This window comes from Mobula hypostoma, chromosome 27 (assembly GCF_963921235.1).
Source record: "Mobula hypostoma chromosome 27, sMobHyp1.1, whole genome shotgun sequence".
Classification (NCBI taxonomy): Eukaryota; Metazoa; Chordata; class Chondrichthyes; order Myliobatiformes; family Myliobatidae; genus Mobula; species Mobula hypostoma.
In genome coordinates this window covers 1,423,595-1,437,325 of record NC_086123.1, presented here as the reverse complement: position 1 = coordinate 1,437,325, position 13,731 = coordinate 1,423,595, and the positions used below count along the sequence as shown (strand labels likewise).

Here is a 13,731-nt window from a genome sequence, read left to right as displayed (position 1 = left end):
AAAGGGAGCACCCTCTTTGCATCTATCAAAGCCTTTTACTATTCAATAGGTTTCAATGAAGTCACCCCTCATTCTTCTGAATTCCAATGAATACAGCCATCAAACACTCTTCATATGACAAGCTGTTCAATCCTGGAATCATTTTTGTGAACCTCCTTTGGACCCTCTCCAGTGTCAGCATGCCTAAGATAAGGGGCCAAAACTGCTCACAATACTCTCAGTGAGGCCTCACCAGTGCTTTATAAAGTCTCAACATTACATCCTTGCTTTTATATTCCAGTCCTCTTGAAATGAATGCTAACATTGCATTTACCTTCCTCACCACCGCCTCAATCTGCAAATTAACCTTTAGGGAATCCTGCAAGTCCCTTTCCATCTCAGTTTCTGTATTTTCTCTCCTTTTAGAAAATAGTCAACCTTTTCATTTCTTCTGCCAGAACGTTTCTGAATAATCGAATATTTTATGTAACAAGGATAGCAAAAGTGTTACAAAGTATTTGACAATTTTCACAGCATTGGAGGTGGCATGAAATAGGAGAAAAAATTGTTAAATTAAACCTGGGCTCAGTGGGAGAAAGGATTTAGTATTAGTTAATGGGAGTTTATTGACTGGAAGGCGGTGTGTCCTGAAGTACCATATAGGTCAATACTGGTGCTTACTTTTAATAGAATATATCAATGGTTTAGACTTGAATTTACTTTGTATCCTTAAGAAGTTAATGTATCAAAATTAACTTCATGATCAATGCTGAGGAAGATTGTTGAGGGCCCTTTATCTAAGAAGATGTGCTGCCATTGGAGAGGGTCCAGAGGAGGTTCACGAAAATGATCCCAGGAATGAAAGGATATGAGGAGTGTTTACTAGCTAGAGCTTAAAAAAGGGGGGAGGGGAACTCATTGAAATCTGTTGAATATTGAAAGACCTAGATAGAGTGGAGGTGGAGAGGATGTTTCCTATAGTTGGGGAGTATATGACCAGAAGACACAGCCTCAGAATAGAGGGATGTCTATTTGGAATAGAGATGAGGAAAAATTTCTTTTGCCAGAGTGTTGTAAATCTGTGGAATTCATTGCCACAGGGAGCTGTGGAGGCCAAGTCATTGTGTACATTTAAATCGGAGCATTATAAGTTCTTGATTGGTCAGGGTTTCAAAGATTATAGGAAGAAGCCAGGAAAATAAGATTGGGATGGATGATAAATTCCTCTGACTCGGCTCAGTACGAATTGGCAACAACATCTCATCCACAATCTCAATCAGCAAGGTGCACCCAAGGCTGTGTGCTTAGCCTTCTGTTCTACTCGCTTTGTACTTGTGACTGTGCGGCTAAGAACGGCTCTGATATCATATTTAAGTTTTCTGATGATGCCACTGTCATTGGTTGAATCAGAGGTGGTGATAAATGAGCACATAGGAGGGAGATTGAAAATCTGGGCGAGTGGTGCCACAAGAAGAACCTCTCATTCAATGTCTGCAAGAACAAGGAGCTGATTATTGCCTTCAGAAGAAGGAAACCAAAGGGCCATCAGTCTATCCTGTTTGGGGGATCAGAGGTGGAGAGTGTCATCAACTTTAAATTTATGGTGTTATCATTTCAGAGGATCTGTCCTGGGTTCAGCACGCAAGTGCCTTTATGAAGAAAGCATGGCAGCACTTCTACTTTCTTTCAGAATCAGCTTTAGTATCACCAGCATATGTTATGAAATTTGTTAATTTTGTGGTAGCAGTACAATGCAATACATGATAACGCAGAGAAAAGAAAACTCTGAATTATAGTCAGTATATGTATACATAGAGATATACAGACAAAGTACATTAAATAATTCAATTAAATAAGTAGTACAAAAAAAAGAAATAGGCAGCAACACACACAAAATGCTGGAGGAACTCAGCAGGCCAGGTAGCATCGATGGAAAAAAGTACAGTCAACGTTTTGGGCCGAAAAATAGAGGGAGTGCAGAGGAGATTTACAAGGATGTTGCCTGGATTGAAGGGTGTACCTTATGAGAATAGCTTGAGTGTACTTGGCCTTTTCTCCTTGGAGTGACGGAGGATGAGAGGTGACCAGATAGAGGTGTATAAGATGAGGGGCATTGATCATGTGGATAGCCAGAGGCTTTTTCTCAGGATTGAAATGGCTAACACAAGGGACCACAGTTTTAACGTGCTTGGAAATGTGTACTGATGGGATGTCAAGGATAAGTTTTTCACACAGGGAGGTGGGTGCGTGGAATACACTGCTAGCGGCGGTGGAACTGGATACAATAGAGTCTTTTAAGAGCCTCTTAGATGGGCACGTGGAGCTTAGAAAAATAGAGGGCTATGTGCTAGGGAAATTCTAGGCAGTTTCTCTAGTAGGTTACATGGTCCGCACAACATTGTGGACCGAAGGGCCTGTAATGTGCTGTAAATTTCTGTGTTCTATGAAATGTCAACTGTAGTTTTTTTCCAAGATACTGCCTGGCCTGCTGAGTTCCTCCAGCAGTTTGCATGTATTGCTCGGATTTCTAGCATCTGCAGATTTTCTCTTGTTTGTGAAGTAAAAAAGAAGTAGTAAGGTAGTGTTTATGGGTTTAATGTGCATTTGGATATCGGATGGCAGAGGGGAAGAAGCTGTTCCTGAATCTCTGAGTGTATGCCTTCAACCTTCTGTACCTCCTTCCTATGGTAGCAAAGAGAAGAAGGTCTGTCCTGGCTGGTAATGATGGACGCTACCTTTCTGAGGCACTGCTCTTTGAAGGTGTTTGGGATACTACAGAGGCTAGTGCCCATGATGGAGCTGACTAATTTTAAAACTCTCTGCATCTTACTTCGATCCTGTGCAGTAGCCCCACTCCTCCCCATACCAGATGATGATGTAGCCAGTTGGAATGCTCTCCGAGGTACATCTGTAGAAATTTGCAAGTGTCTTGAAGATAGCAAGTCTCCTCAAACTCCTAATAAAATAGAGTTGTTGTCTTGCCTTCTTTATAGTTGCATCGATATGTTGGGTCTAGGTTAGGTCCTCAGAGATCTTGACACCCAGGAACTTGAAATTGCTCACTCTCCCCACTGTGATCCCTCTATGAGAACTGGTGTGTGTTCCCTTGTCTTTCCCTTTCTGAAGTGCACAACCAATTCTTTGGTCTTACTGACATTGAGTGCAAGGTTATTGCTGAGACATCACTCAACTAGCTTGATATATCTTGCTCTTGTATGTCCTCTCGTCTCCATCTGAGATTCTGTCAACAATGGTTATATCGCCACCAAGTTTATAAATGGCATTTGAGCTGGTTAATGGATTGGGGGAACTAATCGTCCAAAGCACAGTGTGTCTGAAACTCATTACTTGAAAGGATAGTTAAAGTAGAAACTTGCATTGTGTTTAAGAAATTATATCTAGATGGATAGAACATAGAACAGTACAGCACAGGAATGGGCCCTTGGCCCATGATGTCTGTACTGAACATGATGCCAAATTAAGCTAAATCCCTTCTGCTTGCATATGATCCATTTCCCTCTGTCCCTGAATATTCATGTATCTATCTTGACTCCTAAAGTCTCTTCCAGCACCTTCCCTGGCAGCCTGTTCCAGGCACCAACCACTCCCTGTGGGGGGAAATAATCTTGTCCCGCACATCTTTCTTAAACTTTATCCCTTTCACCTTAAATGAAGGCACTGCCCTCTCTTAGTTGGTCATCCGCTTTTGCATCACCTGGGTTCCCCTGGCCAAGTAGATATTTAAAGTTAGTTCCTTCAGAAGGTTTCTGCAGTTAATCTACTGGTCCTGTGCCACAATATGGGAAGGTAAATTAACCTGAGCAGCTTCAGTATTGGTAGACTTGAACAGAATGGACAAAGCTGTCTCCTTTTGGTGCTGCAGGTTTCTGATTCCATACATTATGAAGTAGCTATGTTAAAAATACGGGAAGATTTTACGTACTAATGAATAATCAAGTCATTTATTTTGGTATGTTGTGTGTGGATTTTTTATTATTTAGAGATGCAACACTGTAACAGGCCTTTCTGGCCCAATGATCTTGTGCCGCCCAGTTGCACCCATTTGCCCTAATCTGTAAGTCTTTGGAATGTGGGAGGAAACTGAGGCTCCTGGAAGAAACCCAGAAGCTTACGGGGAGAACATACAAACTCCTTATAGACACTAATGGAATTGAACCCTGGTTACTGTCGTTCGTAATAGCGTTACACTAGTATCCCACCCTAATTGTTAGGTGATTCTGTATGTCTTCCTACAATGCCATGAGATAGTTAATGTTCAGCTGCATGAACTAGTAGAAGGAGGTCTATTTTAACATTCCAGCATTGCATAAACGTGACAGCTAAATTATATGCTTAGACACTAAAGCAAGGCTTGAATCTGCATCATTTTGACTCATGGGGCTGTACTGTGGCAAACTAACAAATGTATTTACAAACGCAAACACGAGGAATTCTGCAGATGCTGGAAATTCAAGCAACACACATCAAAGTTGCTGGTGAACACAGCAGGCCAGGCAGCATCTCTAGGAGGAGGTACAGTCGACGTTTCAGGCTGAGACCCTTCGTCAGGACTAACTGAAGGAAGAGCTAGTAAGAGATTTGAAAGTGGGAGGGGGAGAGGGAGATCCAAAATGATAGGAGAAGACAGGACGGGGAGGGATGGAGCCAAGAGCTGGACAGGTGATTGGCAAAAGGGATATGAGAGGATCATGGGTCAGGAGGCCCACGTAGAAGGAAAAGGGGGAGGGGGGGAAAAACCCAGAGGATGGGCAAGGGGTATAGTCAGAGGGACAGAGGGAGAAAAAGGAGAGAGAGAGAAAGAATGTGTGTATATAAATAAGTAACGGATGGGGTACGAGGGGGAGGTGGGGCATTAGCAGAAGTTAGAGAAGTCAATGCCCCCTTCCCCCTCCCACTTTCAAATCTCTTACTAGCTCTTCCTTCAGTTAGTCCTGACGAAGGGTCTCAGCCTGAAATGTCGACTGTACCGCCTCCTAGAGATGCTGCTTGGCCTGCTGCGTTCACCAGCAAGTTTGATGTGTGTTGAATGTATTTACCAACTTATCCCCATGTGAACTGAAGTTGTGGGACTGCTACTCCACTCGTGTAAAGCAATTTGACCATTTTAGCTGGCAGGCAAGTTGCCTAACATTATCTCATTACTAGAATTGAGGTACTATTGAAAAGTTTCAGTTGTGTTGGTATGAATATACAATGCTCCCAATGAGATACAGTGTATCTAGACCGTTGCTTAGTGTGAAATGATAAATTTAAGCAGATAAAACTCCTTAAAGACACAGAGAAGGTCTTCCTAAAATATTACAACTTTAGCTATTTTACTGTGATGGCTGACAGTGGGAGAATGTCTGCAAGGCTGGTTTGAATGAATTTGAGATGTACCATGTAGCAATTTGCTTCTACAGACTTGTGTACAGTTGTCTCAAGAGTCAGGTACTGGGCAACTTACTCATTACTGCACCCTGTAATAAATCATCTGTTGATTCAGCAAGATCCTGTTATCATTGAGGTTAAATTTCCTGCCTATCCCTGGTCTTCCTTGGTTTGAAGGCTGAGTGATCTTGGTGTAAGTAATGTGACTAGATTTCCACTCTTGACTGCTATGTAATTAATTGTGGTGCCACGATTGTGTAACTGTTAGTGAAATGCTGTTACAGTTTGGAGTGTCAGAGTTCAATTCCAACATAATCTGTACGTCCTCTCTGTGTAATGCTTGGGTATTTTCTGCGTTCTCCAGTTTCCTTCCATAGTCGAAAGGCATACTGGGTGGAAGGTTAATTGGTTATTGTAAATTATCCCGTGATTAGGCTTGGGTTGAATTGAGGATTGCTGAGCGACGTGGTTTGAAGGGCTGGAAGGGTCTATTCTGTGCTGCCTCTCAATCAATAAATAAATAAAAGGAATAAAGGAAATGTTATGAAAATCACAACAAACCCCCATTAGTTGAGTACCCTGTTATCTCTACCTGTGTACTGCACTTCTTTCCTCACTCTCAAACACATTCTTTCTATCATCCTTTCTGCACTGTATGGGCTCTGGATTTTTTTAAAACCACTAAAAATCAGCATCAACAAAATTCTGGAACATTCAAGCTGGAACCAGTGGCATTAATCCTGATTTACCTGCTGCCAGAGAAAACGAGCTGATAACTGTTTTTGCACTGCATCATTTAGTTTTATCCATTAACTGTTGGTCCAGAGCTGAGGCAGGCCTGTGCTGGCTGAGGATTTACATTCACCTTCTTCACTTAATGCAGTTGCTTATATTCAAGGACACATGCATTTCAAATGACACGGAAAATGCCTTGTGTTTGTAGCTGGCAGTGTTGCTCAGTTTTTAATGTAAAGTACTGAAACTGTAACTTGGGCTACATTATGAAAACTAACTACTTGCACCATTGTGTAGTCACCCTGGTAACCAAATACTTTACTGAGGCAAAAGCAAGAGAGAAACACAATACAGCAGCTGAGATGAAATCATTCAGTAATATTTTCATTAAGATATTTAAAAATCATGACTGTTCTATCTAGCTTTCATGATGACCTGGAGATACTGTGTGTTATGCTTGAGCCTGCATTATTTACTTTAATAAGAAGTGCGAAAATTAAGAGCACTATAGAGCAAGCAGCTACCCAGAGGAAGTTCTGTTTTTATTGATAAGCAACTAACATGTTTTTGTCCAGCATCCATTGTGGCTCAGAGTGCGTCAAGATTTCAAATCACTTCTGAAGTCTGGGTTTCATTGCTGTCAGAAAATGAGATTAGGAGTTTAATTGCAGTAGACAATTAAAAAGAGGTGAATTGAGAATCACAAAACCTTTGAAAATGTTCTTTATATTTCAAAGCGTCTTGCCATCAGGGAGGTACCTTTTGAAGTGTAAAAGTTCAAAGAAAATTTATTATCTAAGTACATATACTGTACGTCATCCTATACAATGCTGACATTTTCTTCTGAGTATACTGAGTAAATCCAAGAATTATTAGAATCAATGAAAGACTATACTCAACAGAGCGAACAAGCAACCAATGGGCAGAAGACGACAAAATATGCAAATACAAAAGAAAAAAGTTAATAATAAATAAACGAACAATAACTAATGAGGACATGAAATTGAGAGTCATTGAAAGTGAGTCATAGGTTCCGGGAACATTTCAGTGATGAGGCACGTGAAGTTGAGTGAAGTTATCCCTCCTGATGATTGAGGGGTAATAACTGTTCCTGAACCTGGTGGTGAGAATCCTGAGACTCTAGTCCCATCTTCCAAATGGCAGTGGTGAGAAGAGGGCATGACCTAGGTGGTGGGGGTCCCTGATAATTGATAATGGTTGCTGCTTTCTTGCAACAGTGCTCCATGTAGATGTGATAAATATGTCATGGCTTTAGCCATGATGGACTGGGCCGTATCTACTACTTTTTGTTGGATTTTCCATTCAAGGGCCTTGGTGTTTCAATATTGGGCTGTGATGCAACCAGTCAATATTCTTGCCACCTCGACATTTGTCAAAGTTATATATGTCATGCCGAATCTTTGCAAACCTCTAGAGGTGCTGCCATGCTTTCTTCGTAATTGCACTTGCATATTGGGTCCAGCGCAGGGCCCACCGAGGAATTCAAATTTATGGGCCCTCTACGCCTTCAATCCCCTGATGAGGACTGGCTCATGGACCAATGGTTTCCTTCTCCTGAAGTCAATCATCAGCTCCTTGGTTTTGCTGATGTTGATTGAGAGGTTGTTGTGACACCAGTCAGCCAGATTTCAATCTCTCTCTTATATTCTGATTCATCACTACCTTTGATCCGGCCGACGACAGTGGTGTCATCAGCAAACTTAAATATGGCATTCGAACTGTAGTTAGCAACACAATCATAAATGTAAAGTGAATAGAGAAGGGAGGTAAGCACACAGCCTTTTGGTGCACCTGTGCTGATGGAGATTGTGGAGGAGATGTTGTTGCCAATCTGAACTGACTGGGGTCTGCAAGTGAGGAAATCAAGGATCCAATTGCACAAGGAGGTATTGAAGCTTATTGATTAGTTTTGAGGGGATGATGGTATTGAATGCTGAGCTGTAGTTGATAAAGAACATCTTGATGTATTCACCTTTGCTGTCCAGATGTTCTTGGGTTGAGTGAAGAGCCAATGAAATGGCATCTGCTGTGCACCTGTTGTTCTAGTAGGCAAATTAAAGCAGATCCAAATAGCTTCTCAGACAGGAATTGATGTATTTCACCACCAACCTCTCAAAATACTTCATCACAGTAGCTGTAAGTGCTACTGGGCAATAGTCTTTGGGCAGGTTACTATGTTCTTCATAGGCACTAGTATAATTGAAACTTGCTTGAACCAGGAGGGTACCCCAGACTGTTGAAGCATAAGGTTAAAGATCTTAGAGAATGCTCCAGCCAGGTGATCAGCACAGCTCTTCAGTACTCGGGCAGGTACCCCATCTTGGCCAGATGCTTTCCGTGGGTTCACCCTCCTGAACGGTGCTTTCAAGTTGACCTCAGACTAAAATCACAGGGATATTTGGGACTACAAATTTATGGACTACAATGGAAAAGTGATTGAATGTTTCTAGATTGTCTTCACCAACAGAATAAAACAGGTTAATAATTGAAAAAGGATCTAGTGCTTTTCCGGTGTATACGATGAATAAACTCTTCTCAGGCTTCTGGCCGGGTACAGATCAATAATTGACTAAAATGGGGAAGAGCTTATGTTGTTCTTTTTAAAAGTATATATCAGCAGATCTTTTTGGTTCATTTGAATGTGAACTTGGTTGTGGAGATCAGTCACAAAACTACTTTTTTGAGGATGTAAGGCTGAAAACATGTAATGATGACCAAGGAAGGGGGTTTGATATTAAAATGAGGACTTAATTCAGTGGCACTTCTTGGTACTCAACTAGATTTAGTTGAAATAAGCTCAGCAGTCATAAAATACGAGTGCAACGCCTGGCTGCAAATTCAGAAGTAATCTTCAGGTCCTGCATCTCCCCTGCTCCAGCACTTTTATTCAACAGAGGAACTAAAGATATTAACTATGTAAAAATGGAGCTCCTTCACATGGTTGTAATGGGTATTGCAATATCTCAGATTACGAAGTTTCTCATTGTGGATAGTGAATTATTAGCCGACAAACTCTCTTCAGGCTTTCTGTGATCCTCCATCTGACCTGTGAAAAGGCATGAACATTTCAAATGTAGGCATGTACAATTATGCAAAATTAACAGTTTTAAAGCGAAAAAAATCGGGTATCATGATATCACTTTCAAACCCATTTGCTCCATAAGTTCTTCCTCCTCATGATATCTAGGTCCCTTGTAACTTGATGCAACGTAATTAAATCTCCCTTTCTCTTCTTTATTCCAAAGTAAACAACTGAAACTTGTCATTCTCTCTGCATAATTATTATTCCTTGATCCTGACAACTTTCTGGCAAATCTCATCATCATCTTTAGTGCTGTTTTGTCACATGCAATTGTCAAAATTCATGTTGTTTATGAATCTTGAGTCAGAAGCTGGAAGCCGGAATGCTGGGGTGAGTTGAAAAGTAGTGTGGGCACCATAGAGCAGTTGAGTATGTTCTTTTCTGTATTTAAGAATGGATATATTGCAATGAAGGCATTTCAGAAACTCTTTACTGGAGTTGTTTTTATAAGGAAAGCTTGAGCAGGCTGGGCCTGTACTCTTTGGAATTTAGAAAAATGAGAGGCGTTCTTATTGAAGTATGTAAGATTTCGAGAGATATTGACAATGTGGTTAAGGAGTTTTCCCTTGTGGGAGAATCTGGGGCTTGGGGAGAGTTTCAGAATAAAAGGTAACCTCATAAGGTTGGGGTACAGAGGAATTTCTGCTTTCATAATATGAATCTCAAGTTCTGCAGAGGTTCAATTATTGAGTGTACTTATGGCTGGGATAGAAAGATTTTTAGTCTTATGAGGTTATGGGATGCAAGAACGAAGCTGGAGGTAAAGTCAAAATAAGATGAGTTTATGATCAAATTGAAGGCAGGGAGTTGTAAGGCCTATTCCTGCCATTTGTTATGTTCTTAAGCAACTGTTTCAGATTGTGGTTTGTGTAAGGTAGCTGCTGCATTTGTCTGTTCCTCACACATATCCCAGAAATCCATTTCAGTCTGTGCTATTATTATTCTAATATTATAATCAATCTTCAGCATAAAAATAACAATCTTAAAATGGGGTCTCAATCTTTGTTAGCAAATGCCTGAATCTGGTAAGATTTCTGCCAGCTGAATCATACTGACTGGCAGCAAGTGGATTTAAAGAGAACTGCTGCTTATCTATTTGCGCCTGGGATATCTGGGATGGTCCATAGCTAAATCTGAAACTCATGAAGGTCAGATCTAGTGCATGTGAGTCTGCTCCGTGCTGAATTTGCTGTCGAGTCCAGTGGGAGACCATTGATTTGCTGGTGTGCATCTGGATGTACCTCATCTGCCTTTTACATATCAGAAGAACAGTAGATGATTTATATATTTTACTCAAACTTAAAAAAATTTTTATTGCCATTTTACTGAATTTTAATTACTTTTAATTTTAAACTGTTGAAATAACCTTTTAATTTTTAAGTTATTTCAAATGTTCTGTGGACAGATGAGACAAAAGTAAAACTTTTTGGCAGAAATGTACACCACTATGTTTGGAGGAAAAAGGGCACTGCACACCAAAACCAGATCCAGATCCTCATCCCAACAGTGAAGCATAGTGAAAGGAGCATCATGGTTTGGGAATGCTTTGTCACCTCAGGGCCTGGACAGTTTGCAATTACTGAGAGAACAATGAACTCAAAATTGTATCAAGACATTTTACAGGAGAATGTCAGGGTCTGTCACCTGAAGCTTAATAGAAGTTGGATGATGCAACAAGGCAATGATCCGAAACACAAGAGTAAATCAACAACAGAATGGTTTAGAAAGAAGAAAATTTGTGTTTTGGAATGGCCAAGCCAGAGTCCAGATCTTAACCCAACTGAGATGCTGTGGCACGACCTGAAGAGGGTTGTTCATGCAAGATATCCCAGAAATATTGATGAACTGAAACAGTTTTGAATGAAGGAATGATCTAAAATTCCTCCTTGCCATTGTGCAAGTCTGATCAGCAGCTACTGGAAATGTTTGGTGCTGGTTATTGCTGCTAAAGGAGGTTCTACCAGTTATTAAGTGCAAAGGTTCACATACATTTTCTAGCGCAAACAACAGGAATTCTGCAGATGCTGGAATTCAAGCAGCACACATCAAAGTTGCTGGTGAACGCAGCAGGCCAGGCAGCATCTCTAGGAAGAGGTACAGTCGACGTTTCAGGTCGAGACCCTTCGTCCTGACTCTTCATCCTAGAGATGCTGCCTGGCCTGCTGCATTCACCAGCAACTTTGATGTGTGTTGCATACATTTTCTAGCCTGGACTGTAAATGATTAAACACTGTGTTCAACAAAAACATGAAAAGTACAATTTTTTTTGTGTGCTATTAGTTTAGGCAAATTGTATTTTTTTATTATTGTGACTTAGATGAAGATCAGACCACATTTTATGAGTAATTAATGCTGAAAACCAGATAATTGCAAAGGATTCACAAACTTTTTCTTGTAGCTTTTAAGAGTAAAAATAACAGAGCCAGGGTTGAATTTATTTTAACCAGACTTCTTCGAGATGCAAGAGATAATATAGGGTAGAATAGTTTGCTCAGGTATGGAAAGGTAAAGATAAAACTGAAATTCCTTTCTTTGTTTTCATTTCAAATTAATCCTCGAGTAGTCAGAAAATTATTTGCTTTAGTTTCTGTTCATTAATTGGAAAAGGCCTTAGCGAAATTCCCAACGACAGTTCTTCATTTATATTGCTACCTTGTGATATATTTCCTTTAACAGCTGTTGCACTTCCTTTGCTCCTTTGCTCTGAAACCGTCACCCATGCCTTTGTTACCATTATTCCAAAGTTCTCCCTTCCAGCCAACATGGACGTATAGTCATCCAAAACTCTGCAGCCTGTGTTTTGCCCTTGTGGCTCATTTACCCATAATGTTAATGTCTGCAATCCTAAATTGAATTGAACTCTTGAGAATTTCTTCATAATTAAAAGGAAGGTTTTTAAAAATTTTGCTCAGCTTTGTAAAGTAATTTGTTTCTGATTAGCAGTTATGCCTTACTAACATAATTATCCTTTCTTTTCTCTTAGATGCTCTGTTGGCTGACCTAGAGTCAACAACTTCACAGATTTCAAAAAGGCCCATTTTTATCCCAGAGGAGACACCATATTCTTATCCAACAGGAAGTCACATTTACCAGGAAGCCTCCATGCCACCACCAGTACCGCCACCTCCCTCAGCTGATGCATTGAATGGGATAATCATTGACTCAGTTGAACAGTGGCAACCCCCTATTTCACGATATCAGCAGCAGCAGGTAGGTGTGAGTCATCATTTATCCATGGTTATTGTCCTTTGACACATCCAGCCACCACCAAGCACCCCCAACTAATTTCCATCCCTTATGACAATTCAGTGAATTTTCTATATCAAATTTGTACAGTCAACGTTTCTTGATGCTGCTTTACCTCCTCTTATTGACTATTACTAGAAAGAACTCAATAAAATATCATACACCTGATTAGACCAAAAAACCATAAAGCATATGAGCAGAATTAGGTAGTTCGCTGATTGAGTCTGCTTCGCCATTCCATCATGACTGATTTATGCCCTGTAACCAATGATGTCATTACTAATCAAGAACCTATCAATTTCTGCTTTAACCATCTGTGGCAATGAATTTCACAGTTTCACCATCTTCTGGCTAAAGAAATTCCTCCTCATCTCTTTTCTAGAGGGATGTTCTTCTATTCTGAGGTTGTTCCCATTAAGGAAACATCCACTCGATCTAGGCCTTTCAATATGATTGGACAACAATTTTTTTTCAAAAGTGTTGCTTCCTCAGAATTTTTTTTTGTTTATGATAAACTGCTTGGAGTTGAACAGAAATATAATTTCAGACTACTTGTATCACATTGAAATTTGGAGTAACAAGAAATTAACTTCTGTTCAATATAATGTGTTTACTTGTATAATGGTGCTGATGCTTTGCAATAGTTCAATTAAGCTAAATAGTTTGTTGATGACTTTTATTTGTACTTGGTGTTTGAGACTTCTTGCTTAAGTATCCAACAATATCAGCCAGTATGGATGGATTCCAGTTGCCCTGATACCATTTCTCTATGATCACAAGTCCTGGTGAAACCTTTCACCGTGTTCATCATTAACAAACCCAGGATATATAGGGAAGAAGTCTAAATGGGGATGCAGAAAATGAATCTTTAGTGACATGTTGCACATCATTGTATTGTATGCTTGAAGCATGTTGTCAAGCAGCTACACATAATTTGATACTCTAGCTGCCAAGAAAATTATCAGCAAAATCCTTGATTACCTTCTATGTGATTTTCTCTGATCCCACTAGAGCTTCTTCAAATTGCCTGTCATTGATGATCTGTGTGATTTGTGAACCAACAAAAATAGAAACCATAGAAAAACTACAGCACAGAAACAGGCCTTTTGGCCCTTCTTGGCTGTGCCGAACCATTTTCTGCCTAGTCCCACCGACCTGCACACGGACCATATCCCTCCATACACTTCCCATCCATGTATCTGTCGAATTTATTCTTAAATGCTAAAAAAGAACCCGCATTTACCACCTCGTCTGGCAGCTCATTCCACACTCCCACC

The 13,731-nt window shown here is 40.3% G+C and overlaps 1 protein-coding gene across 3 annotated transcripts in view; it reads left to right on the top strand.

The window, feature by feature from the left end:
- The window catches only part of pxna (paxillin a), a 166,437-nt gene that overhangs the window by 97,627 nt on the left and 55,079 nt on the right, over positions 1 to 13,731 (top strand). For all 3 annotated transcript variants that reach the window (XM_063034458.1, XM_063034457.1, XM_063034456.1), the window contains one exon: positions 12,192 to 12,418. In XM_063034458.1, coding sequence (XP_062890528.1) covers positions 12,192 to 12,418 — 227 coding nt within the window. The remainder of the gene's footprint in view (positions 1 to 12,191; positions 12,419 to 13,731) is intronic.